Source organism: Ictalurus punctatus, chromosome 1, assembly GCF_001660625.3.
Source record: "Ictalurus punctatus breed USDA103 chromosome 1, Coco_2.0, whole genome shotgun sequence".
In the NCBI taxonomy this organism is placed as follows: Eukaryota; Metazoa; Chordata; class Actinopteri; order Siluriformes; family Ictaluridae; genus Ictalurus; species Ictalurus punctatus.
In genome coordinates, this window is record NC_030416.2 from 22,778,898 (window position 1) to 22,796,976 (window position 18,079).

The following is an 18,079-nucleotide window of genomic DNA, read 5'->3' on the forward strand; positions in this document are numbered from 1 at the left end:
TATAGAAACACAAGATATCCCATATTACCCTGTTGTCACCATGAAAGTGAACACAGATGCAGTTTTATATTCTATCTAGAACAGCATAAATTATCAAAAATGGTCTTGCCTGCATTTTTTTCCCCCTCAAAGATGAAAGAAAAAAAAGCTGCCATACATTACAATTTCACATCTGGTTTCCATTGACAAAAGTATGCAGTCGACTTCAGTGTGCCAAAGTAGGTTTTGGAGAGTCACCGCCTAGCGAATGCAGGAAAAGCAGTCTTTGCTACACACTGCTGCGGTATTTGCCGGTAAGAGCTTAGTGTGCGAAAGGAATGCAGAAATAAGGGAGGGACGGACAGAATGAGGGGAGCACAGAGCAAGAAAAGTATACAATGAGCTGAACTACTGATGACATGTAGAGAATCAACTGAAATGAGAGTACCACTGAAATGAAAGAACAGGGTGGACGAAAAGAGCTGTTGCAGGAGGTCTCCATGGTGCCGGAGGGAAGAGGGGTGTTCAGGGGCAACTGTATGACTGTACTAGAGGTCACAAGTATATTATTCTACTCAGAATAAACAAACATGATCCTGATCCTATGAGACCACACTCTCCTCCCTTTCCCACTAACCATACAGAGCAGATTTATGACCAAAAATGGCCATTGTCGTCACTGTCCTCCATTTGTCATTAACCTACTCTAAAGTAATAGGCTTGGATTTCTATTTCTAAGAACTAAAGGTCCTGAGGCTTAGTGAGGTTGTCTACAGGGCCCTCAAACTCTAGCCCTGTTTTCTCAGCTCAAGAAAGTCTTAGCTGAGGAGTGGGTTAAATTCAGGTGTGCTGCTTGGAACCTCATCACAGATTGGTAAAATGGGCTCTACTTAATGACGTCAGATAGTCTGGCATATGGCTGGAGCACTGGCCTGTTCTCATGTTCCCCGGGGTCTTCGATTTTAGTCCTGTAGGAATGGAATTCAGCATGATTTGATGTAATATGCAAGCTGTAATAATGTGACCTACGATGGGTGGAGCAGAATCGCCATGTGCTACATTAAAATAACTAATAACTCAAGTGAAAATCAATGCTTGATGTACTGACAAGTTTGACACGGAGAATGTCAGCAAGAGGGAGAAAGAAAGAAATCTTGAAGCCTATTTCAGTTGAAAAATACCTCAGTCACTACCTTTCCCACAGAAACACAATATTAAATGAAGCTGAATTGGACTAAGAGTGACCTAAATGACCACTGGATCTGCTATAAGAGCTATTGAAGTGGCCAGCTGCGTTTCCTGTCTGAAAGTTTCAAGTAGAGCCTGAAGAATTAAGTGTGGCACTGCAGGGGTTTGGCAATACTACATGTCTGATGTGTGGATCTATTCCTCTCAAACGCTGGGCACAAAATAAGTACACAGTGTAGTGGTCTGGCAAGCATGAGGGGTATTTGTACACCATTTCCTGGAGCCAAGGGTGGGCTTCTAAATTTGAGTGGTGGTTTACTACATAATGTATCAAAGAGCTTCTTAACCCCAGAGCACTTGTCACGATGGTGTGCCTGTGCAAGTCGGTAGTGGAATGAGGACTGAACTAATGTATACAAAGTATTTCAAGAGGCAAGAAAAATAAATTGGAACAGTGAAGATGAATGATTAGTGTAATGGGCTGAGCCAATAACTGAACTTAAGCCCAGCTTTTAGGGGTGACAATGACCTTAAGCTCTGCACAACAAGTTTAGATGGATAGAAAAACAGCATAATTGCAGGGTCAAAATAGATCCACCCATGTTGAAAAATCCTGGGAAGTGCTTCAAGGAAAACAATTTTTGCTCTTTCTCGATGCCTTTTTCTCTTTGCCTGAAGCAGAGCAAATCCTTCCGCCATTCAAAGTCAAATGCTTTATTAGCATAATTATTAGCATTAAAGAACCACTTCCTCACTCTTTAAGCAAAGAAAATTGTTTGGTGATACTATAAAGCTTTGTGCTTACAAAGGTCTGGATAAGCATCTAATATGGCAAAATCGTGACAACAGTTATTATAAATGCTTAACATTAATAATTAGTTCATGGCTATAAATAAGACTATTCAATGTGGTTGAGTTTTGTTTTGCAGTTGCACATCACAACCACTTCTGACTAGCGCCATGGACATTGAACAGATGAGACTTTTGTTTTAAACGTGAGGCAGGAACAATAAACACATACATCTCTGTCCATTCATCTTTGAACATTCTATTTTTTATTTTTTTAACAAGCCATGTAACATCACTATAATCAAACTAGAAAGGGTAAAAGGAAAAGTTTGTGAAAACCTCCCTTTCTGGACCTACAATCTGTAGCCCTATAGCTAGTCTCTGGTTAGATTAGCTCTGGTTGGAGTCATTGAATTACAGACTTTTTTCTCTTTTTTTTTCTTCCTTCATAGGTTGATTGCTTTGCTACACTATTTCTTCTTTCAAGTGATCTTCTGAAGTCCACCAGTTGATGACCGCAGTACAAGACAATCACTAAGAGTTATATTAAATATTAAACAAATAGAGGTGAAAATCGGTCTTAAATGGTCAGGATTCTTAAAACACTGATTCTAAACCCAGAGTGCTAAGCTTTGGCCACAGGGAGCACGCAGTTAGTTTGGTTTGGACTCAGTCATCAGGCACTGTGGGCTCGGTTTTGATACTAATGTATAAGCAATAATTTAGGAAGCACTAAGGACCAAATTGGAGCCAAAAGGTACAGCATTTGCTTGGTCAGCAAACTGATCATCTGATGATGCCCACATACAGTCACATGCAACTGGAAGCAATTACTCCTGACACATGGTTGCTGGTAGAGGCTGTAGATATAGCAGGGACTGACCTTTTGGTTAATGCACCAGAACTGCGGTAAACCTCCAGTTCATCATTTATTTTTCCCTTTCTCTCTCCCTCCTTCAAACTCTCTCAGTGACTGGTCAATGCATCTTCTCTTGAAACTTTAGTTTAACCCTAAATGGCTTTGACGCTTTTCTTTTCCTGTATTGTTTTATCTATTAGTACTGGAAGAGAAAGCAGAATGGCCTCAGCTTCTCTTTCTACCCATTTCGCAAAATGAGTTGCCAGATAAAAAATTATAACATATGACAGAAAAGATTCTGCCAAATGGGAAGTGACTCGGTATGAATAACCAGTAGAAGTCATTTCCAGTATTTTTTCTGTTGTTGCTTCCCCCCCTTGGCTTTATGACTTGGAAACTTGTAAACAGTGCCTAGATCCCTGGGGTAATAAAACGCTAAGCAGTGACGTGTACGTTCAGCATCCTTGCTTGGAGAGGTCACAGAAGCACATATCCAGCAGTCTCATAGCACACACACCACACACAAAGACGACGTTTTTGATCTCTTGTCATTTAAAAAAAAATGCACAATGTTTTCAGCTGAATTTAAAATGAAAACTAATATACAATTAAAGAATGAACATATAAATACAAATTGAGGTAACATTAAAGCAAGAAAGTATTTTTCCTCTACATTTTCGAAATATATCCTTGATTTACAGTCAGCTGCTAAATTCCCTATCTATATACAATGACATTGTGAAAACACTGAGGAGCCACTGTCGGTAAGAACCATTAGAAAAACCCATAAACTCCCAGAACCCATATGCATCCAGACTCACATTCCTTACTATAACTACATTTACATTTGCAAAATGGAGCAGATTCTCATATCCAGAGCAACTTACAGAAGTGCTTTTCATCGAAATGAAAAGTGTATCCTTATGCTTCTGTAGAGCGGCCTGCAGTGAAATATAACAACAAGCTAAGACAAGCAGAAACAGGGGTCGGTGCTCATACAATTAAATAAGTATGACATATTTGTCCTAGTAATTTCATGATACTTACTGAATGCTTTACAGTAGTTAATGAATAATATGCTGTAAGGTGAACAACTGAATAAATAATCTAGGGCTTTAAGGTGTTTGACTACTAACTATTTAAAGTCTACTCAACATTTAAAAAAAAACCGCATAACCCTCCACCAGCTGACATGACTTATGAAAACACACTTTGCTACTTCCTGTATGACCCAACACCAGAAACATCTCACACCATCAGACAAACAAATTCAGACACTGACAGATGAGCAGCCCATCACTAATATTTAGCACTAAAATACTCAGAGAGGAAAGACAGACACGCTCATTATTTGGTTGAAGGACACCAAAATAAACAGTGGCGGCAGCGGCAGGTCTAGAAAACAATGAAGGAGTTGTTCAGGAAGAGCCGTCATTACAACAGCTGCTTGCACCCCTTCCCTAGGCCGTTTGTTTATGTCTCTTAGCAAAGGCTTTCTGCTGAGTCTTGCAGGAATACACATAGCACTCTAACTCCATGTCAGCTATCTTCATTTGAACTATTAACATCATCACAAACAGGTTTCAGCACACACTTTCCTGAAGCGATGACTATCATGAGGAATGACAGAGGAATGCATAATAAATTTAAATCAAAGTTGTTGTATTAAATCAATACCACCCACTTGTCCAAATGACTAAACAAGCTGTGGTATTCAGCATGTTTTTTCCCTTATGAATTGCAGTCTTAGGGATGCTGTGTCTTCCTATGAGGAGCTTCCACGGAGAACAATAACACCAGGAACACCTCCTGACTACTTCCTGTTTTCTCCAGCTCCTGCTCCAGCTCTGGTTTCTCCATGGCCCCTGATCATTGTTTGCAGCTGGGCCTAGTTTGTCACACCTGTGTCAAATATTTATATTCCTCTCTCTGTAGTCCACTCTCTCTTGTGGAATCTTGCACGTGTATATAGTGTAATTCTGATCATTGTTATTGTGCTTCTTCTTTTTTTTTTTTTAAACCTGGTGTAGTTTATGTTTGTGTTTTTCCTGGTTTCGAACTCCACCTGTGTTTACTCGGAGTATGGATTTGCTTATGATGGCCTGCTTGTTACATGACCCCTAATATGGATTATGACCACAATTCTTGCATAAATATTTGAATACATTTTAAGGAGTTAGTCTGACTACACCAGACTGACTCCACATATCTACAAAAGATCAGACTTTTGATCATATAATGATCTACTAAATGTCATACTAAGACATAGGCTATGTTTCAGATAGAATTGTTAAATGCTCTCATATAGGTGTGGCTGAAATCTGGCAAACAGACAAAAAAAGAAAAGAAAAAAAAGGCCAAAATTGGGTTTTTCTGTTTATAACACAATTTGACACCTCAGCTTTAAGAAAACACAAATGCATTTCATTAGAGTGAAGCAAAGACCTTACGTCAAGGCTCATTTTTTCACGCAGCATGTCCTTTGTGCTCTTTCATATATTTTATTTAGCAATCATTGTACACTACATAGTGTACAGTGTCCTATATAAACAAATCAGACCTTTTCATATCATTGAGAACTAGCACAAATACTTCTGAACAGAATATACACAAACACAGTTATATAAACAAACATTTCTTCTGAAGATTAATCAAAGAAAAGCACAACTCATGTTCTCCGCAAAAGAAACATGTCTCCCCTTCTCCTCTTTTATGAGTCTCAGCAGACCCATCAAAACTAGACTGCCTTCCCTCCTTTTGTTCACAAGAGTACATATCTTATGTGGAAACGAGAGCACTGAAGAAATGTCCATCAATTTCTAATCAAGAGGCCAGATATATCCTGATGAATTGTCAAAAACTGATAGTGTATGAATTCAGGTTGTGGTGTGGGTCACTGATCTTCAGGGATCTTTTTTCCCCTTCATTTCTTTACTCTGGGGCTACATCCCAGGCTTTGAAACAGAACGGCAAGCCTTACAGCTGTAATGAACTCACTTCAAAGGTGCCTATAAATCAAGCTGCCATGGCACCGTCCCCCCTTAATTCTCTCTGTCGTCCCGCAGTCTAAGACACAAGGCCTCGCGTGTGCCAGCGAGGGGGAGAGACATTACCTCATAGACACAGCGCTCTGGCTCCTGCTTTCTCTGCCTCCGTTCACTGCAGTGATATCCTCACTAGCTTCTGATTGATCCAGACCATCTTGGGTATAATAGCAACTGAACAGTAAAACTGATTTACCCAAAATAAAATCACAATGATTGCAAATACCACAAATGTTTATGGATGTTACAGATCTACAAAATCCCTCCAATGGAGATCCCCTTGGTGGCACATGCCTGTGTGCACCATGTGTGAGTGTAAATAAGAGATGGTAGGAATGTGATGGAGACTGAAATCACATTTTCCTGTCCACTTATTGTTATTGAGAATGTTCAAATGTTCAACTGGTTAAGCAGATTTTATGTCTTGGCTAACTATTGGCAGACCAATAGGTTCAAGGATCAGAGAAAGAATACGTCACTGTGATACACCTTGATACTGTAACTATAGCATGCATTTCCATATCCCCCTGCCTACTGAATATTGATCGAAGCACTTCTGGCTGATGATGATAATAAAGATAATGATTTTATTAGCCACTTATACATTGCAGCACAGTGAAATTCTTTTCTTCACATATTGTTAGGGGTCAGAGCACAGGGTCAGCCATGATACAGCGCCCCTGGAGCAAAGAGGGTTAAGGACCCAACAGTGGCAGTGCGGGGACCTGAACCCCCAACTTTCTGATCAGTAACCCAGAGTCTTAACCTCTAAGCCACTACAGCCCCAGAATGATCTATACTAAACAGTTCCCTTAGTCTGTATTAATGCGCTTAACTTTCTAACTAACAGCTAATGTGTTATAAACTTACACTGGCTATTAATTCTTTCATTTAGGTTTCCTGGTAACCAAAACTTGGACTGGGCAGCACCTTGGAGTTTTCACTTGCCTGGTGAGCTTACATAATGAATTTTCCATTTGTTGCTGTAATTATATAAATTATAAATATAATATCCGTAAATACTGAATTGTAGCATCATATGTGATTTCATGTGACTGAAGAGAACCCAAGTCAAGCAAGTTTCATGGAAAAATAATTCTGACTCATTAAATCATTTTGAACTTAAACAGAACATAAAGGAATGGGACAGAACGGACATATCACAATGTTTCTCTCTGATGAGACATGAATTTACTTTACACATGACATTCATTTGACTGAAGAATTATGTCACCTGACTGGGACAGAGTATAGGAATGTTATTTATTAGTGTTTCTTTGTATAGCTGCCTAACATATGGTCCTCAATGAGCATCAAATATCATGTGTGAAACTTCTCCATTGTGAAAGCTGTAACATTAACATTGTTTAGAGTTACTTAAATAGGACTTCTGAGGTGGAGCACAAGTTGAGGAAGGCATTTTTGTCTTTGAGGGAACAACGCTACATCCATCATCTTGTTATCGCTCTCTGTCACATGGTACACTCTTTATCATTCAGCAGTGCAAAACAACATTTGTCACTGGTACCACTGATAAAGTTCTTTTTGTCTGAATAGTGAACAAAGATAACAAAGCTAAATTATGTACATGTCCAAGCAGAAATGACAGCTAATCAAACACAAACGACCCCTCTCTAAGGTCACTGTATTGCCACACTACCGCCTTAAAATTCCTTAACCCCATTTTCCGCATGTACTTTAGATTAAGTCCAGGATGGATTACAACAGAGTTTTCCTGTTAATAAAAATATTTTCCACTTCTCCCTTAATAAAACAAATCTCATTTAAATTTCCATAGTGTAGTAGTACACAGTAGAGCAGCTCACAAATAAATGAACGCTAACAAATTCTACTACTACTACTACTACTACTACTACTACTACTAATAATAATAATAATACAAAAAGCCTGTCAAAGGTAGTAAGCAGCATCAGATTGTGGAAAAATACTTTCATCATCCAATCAAAAATTACAGATGTCTCTCATGCGTTACATTTTGCACAACGGTATTGAACCTTTGTCTAGTGGCAAAGCTGAGCAGTCACATTTTCCATAACCTACATTAGAACTCCTCTAACCTGACCTCTCACCCGACCTAGGCACAGAAACAAATGAACAATGTGTGATATACAGACATTAGATTGGATTTTTAAATTGACATATTAAAGACCTGTATTAACATTAACATTACAAAACTACTATATTTTGATATTGCTTGATGTCATCATGAGGACTGTCACTGACCAAACATTAGAATTCTCTGACATCTGAGAAATCTGACATTTGTTTTTGTTTCATTTTCTCCCTGTTTTGGTGACTTGCCACTTCCTAGCTCTCTCCGATCACACGACAGAAACAAACCAATGAGAGCATGTGCTTCCAATGAGACACCAGCCACCATATCTATTCAAACTACTGCTCATGATACATCACAGGGCAGATGCACATACTCGGAGGGAAGCGCTAACTGCCCTCTTCAGCATAAATGAGCTCACATTATTGGTTAGTGTCTCTCTGATTGGTATGGGAGTAATGTCATCCCGGACTCCTGCCCATGGATGGCTGTGGCATTGGCTAGTTTCAAAGGTGCGGTGTCCTGAAGATATAGTGAAAGCTTTTCTGTTGTGCCACTCAGAAGCCCATTTCAAATGATTTATAAATTATCTTCAGGCTAGTGATTTTTGGATCAAAGCAAAAATATGTATGGAATAAAAACTACATTTGAAATATACAGAATTTGGTTGTGAACAGTTAATTTGCACAGAGAAATCCATAATGTTTCTAGGTTTCCAAAGGGATTCTGCTTTAAACAAAAAAGGAAACCGCTCTATTGCAGGGCTCTACATAGTATCTTCAAGTATTCTGGTTCCTTTAGGAGGGTACCAGAAGGAAAAAAATAAAAATAAATAAAAAAATTGTGCATGTCGTGTTGGCATGTTGCTAGCAGAAGAGTTTCTTGGCCATTTGTGACAAACACAGCTTTGTGTTCAAAATTCATCAGGTTTGCATTTGCACAGAAGTGAAGATGACAACTGGTTTATCTGAGCACAGCTACATTAGCCTGCACTAGATGCTGATGACAGGACTACAGTGGTTTCCTCTTAATATCATCCTCAAGGGTTAAGTTACAGATGTAGTGATTTTCTGCACATGGGTCACTGAGAAACCTATCCGCATCTCAGTTAATGCAGAACCTCCTCTGCTCTTGGGCTTTAGGAGATTCATATCTCTCACTGCAGATATTTATGGGAACAGAAAGGTTACACTGTACTAGAAGTGAGGAGGCTGAAATAACATCACAAATAAGCATGAATATCTGATTTCATACATTATTTAATGTGGGAAATATGATTCCAGTCTCCAAATGACCACAAGATACAATATTAACACTGTTAGAGTAATCCACTGGGGTTAGCCTTGCTGAAGCACAACTTTAGCCACCTGTAGATAGACATTACTTAACACAGTGTCTGCATGCTCAAAGCAAATTTATCAACAGCTCAACTCCTTGGTGATTCTCCTTTCCTGGTACACAGATCTATGAAGTCTTCTCTAAAGCACTGGCCTTCTGTTCTACATCAGATCCCTCTCACAAGCAATCATCCTTTTATAGACACACCAAGTACACTTTCTCCCATTTATGGGCTCCTGTATGAAGCTTGAGAGAGAAGTGGTGCTATCAAGGTGTCCCAACAAAAGGACACAACTATTACCTCTGCCTCTGCAAAGTAATGGCATCCTCCAAATCCCTCATCAGCAGTGCCAGCCTATGCCCAGATTCTGCCAGTAAACACTAGATCCTGTGTGAGAAGAGGACTAGGATTATTCACTACTGTTTATGGTCTAGTGAACACTGCATAGAGATATCTTATTTCTCAAATCATGGCTGGCCTGTCTGAGACACATGACTTATGCACATTTATTTTCTTGAGTGTGCACAGTGCATGATGTTTGCATGTCTGCAAGTCAATAAACAGTAGGAAACAGGACGATAATGCAAAAATGCCAAGCTATCATGCTCAGCTGTGCACCACTCTGTGGGTTGGCCGGATTAAAGCAGTCCATTTATAAACAGCAGAATTTCTAACATATAACAGGTTGTTTGCCGTTAAGGTCTAGGTTGTTTGGATCTCCAAAAGAACCAAACCAAAACAAGTCAAAGCAGGCGCACGCACACACACATACTCTCTCTATTACAAAATGGAAACATGTACGCACACAGTTTGTCCGATTACGCCTCATCTCCCATGATGTCACAGTCATTTGTTCTTGTGCTATACAGATGTGGAGGTTAATTAAGTGTTAGGAAGTAATCATGGATTATAATCCTGTCTTGGCACTCATTCCAACCGAGACTGTGCAGAGGCTGGCAGATTGCTCAAGACACAGCAGTGATGCGAGTGCAATGGCACAAACCACAATCTCTGTGGGATTGAATAAAGCTGTGCACACACACACACACACACACACACACACACACACACACACACACACACACACACACACACTAGTAGTCTATTTAAAAAAATAACACACTATGAAAAGCTTAATGATGCATCAATTGAATAAAATAAAAAGCACTATAATTATGTTTTAAAAATTCGGTACTAAATCATAACTGTTAAAAAGTTTACACTTGATAAACTGATCGTGCTAAATTAATCTCATCAACTTTTCAAAGCTTCTATTTTCATATTACATTATATTACATTACATTAGCCATCATGTTGATTAAAGTGAACTTACTGTTAGAGCTAACATTTACTACTTAGCTAACTAACTTCTAGCTACCTACCTAATAACTACCTAGCTGGCTAATGTCATTTCTGTTACACTTACATAGTGAAAGTAGCTGTACAGTTTGGCCAATGCAATTTTTTGTCAGATGCAGCTAGACACTGAAAATAAAAATACCATGGTGCACGAATGCAGAATGGGTAATGGTAATCATGGAAATGCTTCGAAGGTGATTAGGAGTGATAGAGCTGCTTTTTTAAAATAGATGCTACTGAATTATGGATGAGGAAAGCAGAAAAGCACCATCACGTTTAGGGCAATTGAAAACACAACATAGTGGTAAAGTCAAATGTTACTTTTTGGATTAATAATCACAAGTAATTAGATATGATTATACTATGCCTATACCTTCACTCACTGGGTGTAAAGGATGACTAAAAACAGCAGATCCACCCTTGAGAAACAGTGCATCCATCCATCCATCCATTGTCTGTACTGTTTATCCTACACAGGGTCACAGGGAGCCTGGAGCCTACCCCAGGGGACTCGGGGCACAAGGCAGGAGACACCCTGGACAGGGTTATGCCAATCAGCATACTACATATGTCTTTGGGCTGGGGGAGGAAACCAGAGTACCCAGAGGAAACCCCTGAAGCACGGGGAGAACATGCAAACAAAGGGCAGAGACGGGAATTGAACCCCCACTAAGCCACTGTGCTTAACTTATGTTTAATGGTCTGCACTTATATAGCACCTTTTAACCTTAGCGGTTTTACAAAGTGCTATAGTTTCTCTCTCACACACACACACGGTGCTAGCCTGCCATCAGGAGGAACTTGGTTCTTGTTCAAGGACACATCACCATGTGGAGGCATGTCGGGAATCGAACCGCTAACCCTCCGATTAGTGGACAACCTGCTCTACCACCACAGCCACCCCTGCCTACAATTAAATAAATATTACCTACCTGTCTGAACATTTCATAATACAGTACATCTACTGTAACTTCATATCTACAAAACACAATATCCAATTACTTCACATTCTTATTCACTTTTAATAGAACATAACATGAACAATGCATTGGTAATCCTGTAGCAATTTGTATTGGATTAGTCCCCATGGGATTTCAAGCTCGATTATTATTTGCCTCGGCCCTCACTTTTATAGCACACTGCTGAGATACAAGGAAGCTTTTACTGTGATTTGACAGTAGGACATAAAAATAGCAAGGAGGCAGATTTTGTGAGTCTTACAAGTTGGGGCCAGAAGGGCATTCGTATCCTGGTGTTGTATGCAATGTCATGTTCACGCTCATGCAGGCTAGAGCGTGTCTCACTGATGATAAAATAACGAAGCCTCTTCCTTTTGGCTCGGAGTCTCTTCTGATGACAAATCTCACTGGGTGACTTCATGTCTTTTCTGTCAAAGGATCAGCAGGATATGTCTCCCAGGGCAACTGGGGTGAGTTAGGGCCTGGGCCATGCCTGGCTGACGGAGATCTAAGTGGATGTAAGGACTGCACTCTAATGGCGATGTGATACCTCCAGGGCTGAAGAAAAGACTTCTAAGGCTATATTGAAGTTGGCTTTTACAATGTTACATGTGTACTCCCAATGTGTGTCTGCAAAATCCATGAAAGCCTGTCCATTACTTAATTATGGATGGCCCGTTGACAAATGACATTTTAAGTTGTTTTCATGTTCACAAAGACGAGAGGATTTTTCAGTGAAGTTTAACACATTTGTTTCACTGAGAGCAGGTACTGATACTTTAAAAACACACAGACACAGACACACAGTGACAACTAAAACAGAGTCAAGGCAAGGGTGGGAGAAACAAAAAGAAGAAGAAAAAAAAACCCAACAACCTTAAAACGGAAAGGAAGTGACCCAAACTCTCATCCAGCCAGTATCCATATTGACATTACAGCAAGCAAGAGGAAGAGAGCAAGGAGGGATAAACAAACAGGAGATCAATGACCGATACTAAGCAGCACACTGCCTCCCATGAGGCACTGTTTCAGAGGATCTAATTTCACCCATTCATTCCCTCCTGCCGAGGAGGAAGCCACCGGCTGCTAAGAGCTCCACTGCAGCACCTGGAATCCCCACGAAGGAAACCTGAGGTCACTTCCCAACATTCAGTACACACAACAAGGTCCTGAACCACCAGACACCACATGTCAGGATACAGACAAGGAAATGAAGCAGTGGACTACAAAAGATACAAGTCTGGGTTTTTTTTTTGAAGGAGATTTAGCCAGTGAAATGAGCATATTCCTTACACACACATTCTCTGATTAAGTCAACATGAAGTGCTCATTCACATTACAAGATATAATGAAAATCAGTATGTATTTATACAATAGAATGCATGCTTAAATTAGACTGTTTAAACTTGAAAAAAAATATGATTGAGCTTGTCAAGTGGCTGCGACTGTTCTCAACTGCTTCTGAATTTATTTCAAGTCTGAAACAGCTTGTTCCTCATAAGTTGAGGTTTGCACTGATGCACTGTGGAATTCACAAGGGCAGTCAAGCCGGCTGCAAGCACACACATTCCCAACTAGTAATATGTTTCACTGGTTGTCCTTCTCACAAGAAAACACAGACGCCGACAGCACTGTGAAACTCAACTCTGCACCACCTGCTAAGTCTAGACTAAGAGCAAAATATAAAAAAAAAAAAAATTGGGAAGGGGAAGCCTGGTATGTCCAATCTACTCTCTTTTTAGTCACACCACAGATGGCAGCATTCCAGTGCCTAAGAGAGGCTAACCTTAGAAAAACACACTGCTTTGAAAGAATGTGACCATTTTCAAGGCTCATTGGAGTCTCATAGCCTCAACACTGGGCTCAGGGGGGGAGAAAATGCAAACAAATGCATTTTCAACCTCCCTCAGCCTCTGTCAGCATTCAAATACCAGACACTAAAATTACATGGGGGATAGCAGGATTGAGATTTTATAGACTTTTTGACTCATTACCCAAGCATCGAGACAGTTAGATGAGGAAAAAGAGGTTCATAGTCAAATAATAGTGTTCAAATAGCTGCCAGCACAGAAAAAAAAAATAGCCAGACACTGCTTTTCTTAAAAGCACATTCTGATGGGACTAGTCCGGAAAAAAATAATTCAGACCGAAGTCATTTTAGACTTAAGTTGCATATAGCCTAGTCACATGGTTGCCACATGTCCTGTTCCAGTAACAGTTCCAGTGTCACCCATTACACAGTAGGAAAGAAAAGCTTTTCCCAATTCATGCACTGCTATTGTTTACTGCCCATGAAGTTCTTAAAAGAAGAGAATATTAAAAAGGCTAATTTTGTGCAAATAGGCTCTTGAATGGGTGCCTAAACTTTCCAGCGAATGAGGAGCCAGTTATGTTTTGTGACAGCTGGTTCAGGAATACTGCATCACATGAATGAAAAAAATTAGATCTTAGTTTCAACGGTAAGTATAAAAAATGTTCATAGTATTGAATGGACTACAATGGAATTCTCTACTGAAGTACTTTATTTAGCCAAACTACAAATGCAATTAGTTAAGACAACCTTCTATACAAAATAGAAAATAACCCAGTCTATTAGGATGTGTTCAGTAGTGGAAAAGTAAGTTGTCTGGTCACCTGTGACCAGCAAAAGATGTCCATGAACAGTGGCCAGTCTCTCATGAGTTTGGCTTGAGCAGCTCAAAGCTGCTCTTCTCTTCCCCAGCTCCAGCTAGTTTACACTCAGTGATAAGATTTTACGGTTATTACACTCTCCCTCTATGATATGCTCATTACTTTTTCTTCTGTTCACAGGGATAACTGTTCATTATCCCTGCAAAAAGATTTCAATGATAATTTATGGGTATGAATTATACTTTTCAACAAGTTACTCATCACATATGATTCACTGAGGTGCAGCCTTCTAGTGCTCATGAGTCATGGGTGAGTTGTAAAAACTCAGTGGTTCAATTCCAGGTGTGTCTTGATAAATGATCCAATCTGAGCAGAACATAATTTAATAAGCATGACTGTCACATTTCCATTTCATTTTTCGCTGACTTCAAGGATGCTTATGCATGCAGTAGAAATAATTACGCTAAAGTGGAACTAGGTTGCAAACGAACCAACCAATCAATAAAATCAAATCAGTGACTCGATCACACATCCCATAGCAAATCCATTCCTTAAATCTCAACATATTCATCAAATCAACACATCGACAAGAACAGACATTAGATTACATTACATTAATGTAAAGACATTACTCTAGATTTAGGCCTACGGTTGCAGGAGTGAACCATATGGCTGCCATTACTGTTAGACTATTAATCAAACTAACACACACACACACACACACACACACACACACACACACACACAAATACATATATACATACATACAAACAAGAAAAGTGTTAATACTTTTTATGTGCATGAATATTTCAGCAGGTGTGTTTTGTTTTCAGCTGAATGGAAATATCAAATGAGCATCAACATGAATAGAAGGTTTGGTCTGCACCATTATCACCAGCATTAGTTATTTACAGACAAACAAACAAACAAACAAACAAAACAGTAGATCTGTGAAACGGAAATAATCTTTAGAATGAGAGGAAAATGCAGAGTAAGCCAGACAATGTATTACAAGTGTCACAGTACGAAGGATGTCAATTAAAATCTTCTACAGTGAGCGGAGGTAAGGAGAGAGAGAGAGAGAGAGAGATATGTGTGCTTACCTAGAAGAAGAACGAAAAGGTAGTCGAATACGTGGAGGCCGGTGACACGGCTTCACTGTCGCAGGTCTGACCAAACAAATGTTGTGTGTGGTGTCTATTCCTTCTAGCGCTTTCTCTGTACTGTGTGGAACTTCAGGCTTTTCTCTCAGCCATACAGCAGCGTGTTACAGCGCGCTTCAGCTCCACGCGTTACTATAAACCTACTGAGGAAGTCAGTGAGTCACAAGTTCCCGCCCTGATTCAACTGCCTCGTGGCTTTCTTCCTTCACAAACACTGCAGCAATTAAGCGTTTTAAAAAGTGCACTCATACATCATTCAGTCGACTTTTTATACATTTATATTCACCGTGTCTGGGTGAAACACTAGTGCACTTTACAGGAGGAAAGTCTGCTTATTGTCTATTCCCTACATAAGGGCAATTCGTACATATGGTTTAAAAGAATGACTTCTACGTCCTATGTAAGTGTAAGTGCACTCTGTGTGCAATAGGAGACCGATTTGGACTGATGAACGAAGCCTATGGAAACATTTTTATTAAAACTTTTTTATTTTATTAAAACTCTATATTGCTCGAGTAAACAGCATGGATGGGTCACACCTCACTCATATGAGATCTCTTTGAATGGTGGGCAAATTGAAGAAATCGATTATTCGACTGTTTTTGGTGTTACAATTTTTTTTTTTACTTACACAGTTAAAACATAACCCAACTTATTAGGCAATGTTTACATTGTGTGTGGCTTGATGAAGAATTTTTATATTTCTGGTGGTGGTGGGGGAGGGTGTAGTGGTTCGCATAGTTGTCTTGCACCTTTGGGGTTGGGGGCTCGAACCCTGCGTTCGCCCCATTGTGTGACCACATGCTTCAGGGGCTTCCTCAGGTACTCCGGTCTCCTCCCCAGTCCAGAGACATGTGTTGTAGGCTGACTGGCATGTCCAAGTGGTCTGTAGTGTGTGTGCGATTGTGCCCTATGATGGGTTGTCCAGGGTGTCCCCCAACTTGCTCACTGGGATAGGCTCCAGGCTCCTCCTTGACCCTGTGTAGGATAAGTAGTATGGAAAATGGATGGACACATCAGATTTTTTTTTTGTCCTGTCTGTTTACAGATAGCATATCTGACCTCTATCCAATTCTTGTTTACAGTACATCACATCTCCTGCCAAAAATGCATTAGGCATTTTGTTGAAACAGCAACATTTTACCAGGGTATTTGGAATATGATTTTTTTTTTTTTTTGTCACAACCCCATGCAATTTATAATGATGAGACAAAAGAGGAGGATGTGAATACTTCTGTTAACCTCAGTCGAGAAGTTCTGGAGTCGTGGAATGGAGGCGACACCTGTTGTGTGAGAATGGACAAGTGATTCTGTTTTTTCCATTGTGATTATTATGGTCTTTAGCCTTTAATTTTACATTGGCATTGAAGCCAGGACCATATCCTTGGCCTGCCGTGGCCTGAGAAATGTCCACGTAGACAACCCAGTTTCTATAGCTACCCTGCAGTTTTTGAATTAATACATCCTCATGACTTACATACCCTCCATGATTCACTTGTTGTTTGAGCACCCAGAGACAATAAAATGAAAAATTTGTCCAATAACAATGATGATAACACCAGAATTAACTCGAAATGTGAACTTTTAAATGGGAGTCAAATGTCAGATTGAATGTCAAGTATTTTTTGGGTTTAGAATCTCATTTTAAAGTGGCCCGTACCTGATATGAAAAAGGCTGTTTTAATATCTGATTTGTGTCAGAAGGCCGTAAAAAACGGAATTGGTCGACAACGTAAATGTAGCCTAAGAGTGGAGAGAAAACTGAGACTCAGTGGCATATTAATGAGAAAGGAAAAGTTTTGGATTAATTATGGGAGACAACAAACTTTGTACTAAACCCTACACTAAAAAGGTAGATTCCGAATTTCGGTACAAAATAATCTTGGACTCCACTTAAGGACATTTATAAGTCAAGATCAATTATAAGTGTGGTGAATTTTTCCTTGAACTAAATGTTAAATAATTGAATTCTATTTCAGCCTTAATTGTGTTTTAATTATAATTATCTTTCTAGTAGCAAAGGTTGTTTTACATCAAAAGTATATACAGGATATCAGTACAGTCTCTCTTTCTTCATGACTCTATGCAATTTGCATATTTGAACAGGAAAACAGTGTGAAGTCACTGGGTCATGTGTTTTGGGATCTTACTGTCTCTTTGCCCTCACAGAATGAACAAGGGAGCATTTGTCCTCTTATTTGTTCGCAGGCTCATGAGGCCATCACCAGACACCAACGAGTGTAAAATTAGGAGGATGGATGCAGAGCCCTTCTGGGAGTGCTTGGCATGAGACGGGAATACACCCTGAATCGTTAGTTCATGCACTGCGGGGCACCATGCTCATACATTTGCACACTTCTTCACATGTAGGGAAAGTATTGTGTATACTAAAAATCATCTTTCCTGACTATGTGTAATGTCAATAACATTTTTCAGTTTGATTCAGCCCTGTGTTAAATCATCTGTGCCACTACATTAATAAATTATTGCTTTCATTCACTAGCTTTCATTATGCTATTGTGCATTGTGAAATTTGTCATGGCACACGTCATGAGACAAATTAGTTGATCTACCCACACCTGGACACTATGATTAAGAATGTGTGCAGCTGGATCTTTGAGTTTCAGTGGAAGAACACAGTTTGACTCAAATTACATCATCAGGTTTGTTGATGACGGTACTGTGTGGGACTTAT

General features: G+C 39.6%; 1 protein-coding gene across 3 annotated transcripts in view; it reads right to left on the reverse strand.

Annotated features, from left to right (window-relative positions):
* Positions 1-15,533, reverse strand: part of fhl3a (four and a half LIM domains 3a) — a 32,118-nt gene extending 16,585 nt beyond the window's left edge. Inside the window, exons 1-2 of one of the 3 annotated variants that reach the window (XM_047157421.2) lie at positions 15,325-15,533; positions 9,573-9,659 (exon numbers count right to left, since the gene is read on the reverse strand). In XM_047157421.2, the coding sequence (XP_047013377.1) occupies positions 9,573-9,597 (25 nt within the window). In that variant the 5' untranslated portion in view covers positions 9,598-9,659; positions 15,325-15,533. The remainder of the gene's footprint in view (positions 1-9,572; positions 9,660-15,324) is intronic. The other 2 variants (XM_017480966.3, XM_017480962.3) reach the window with 2 other exon arrangements.
* Positions 15,534-18,079: the final 2,546 nt, after the last annotated feature.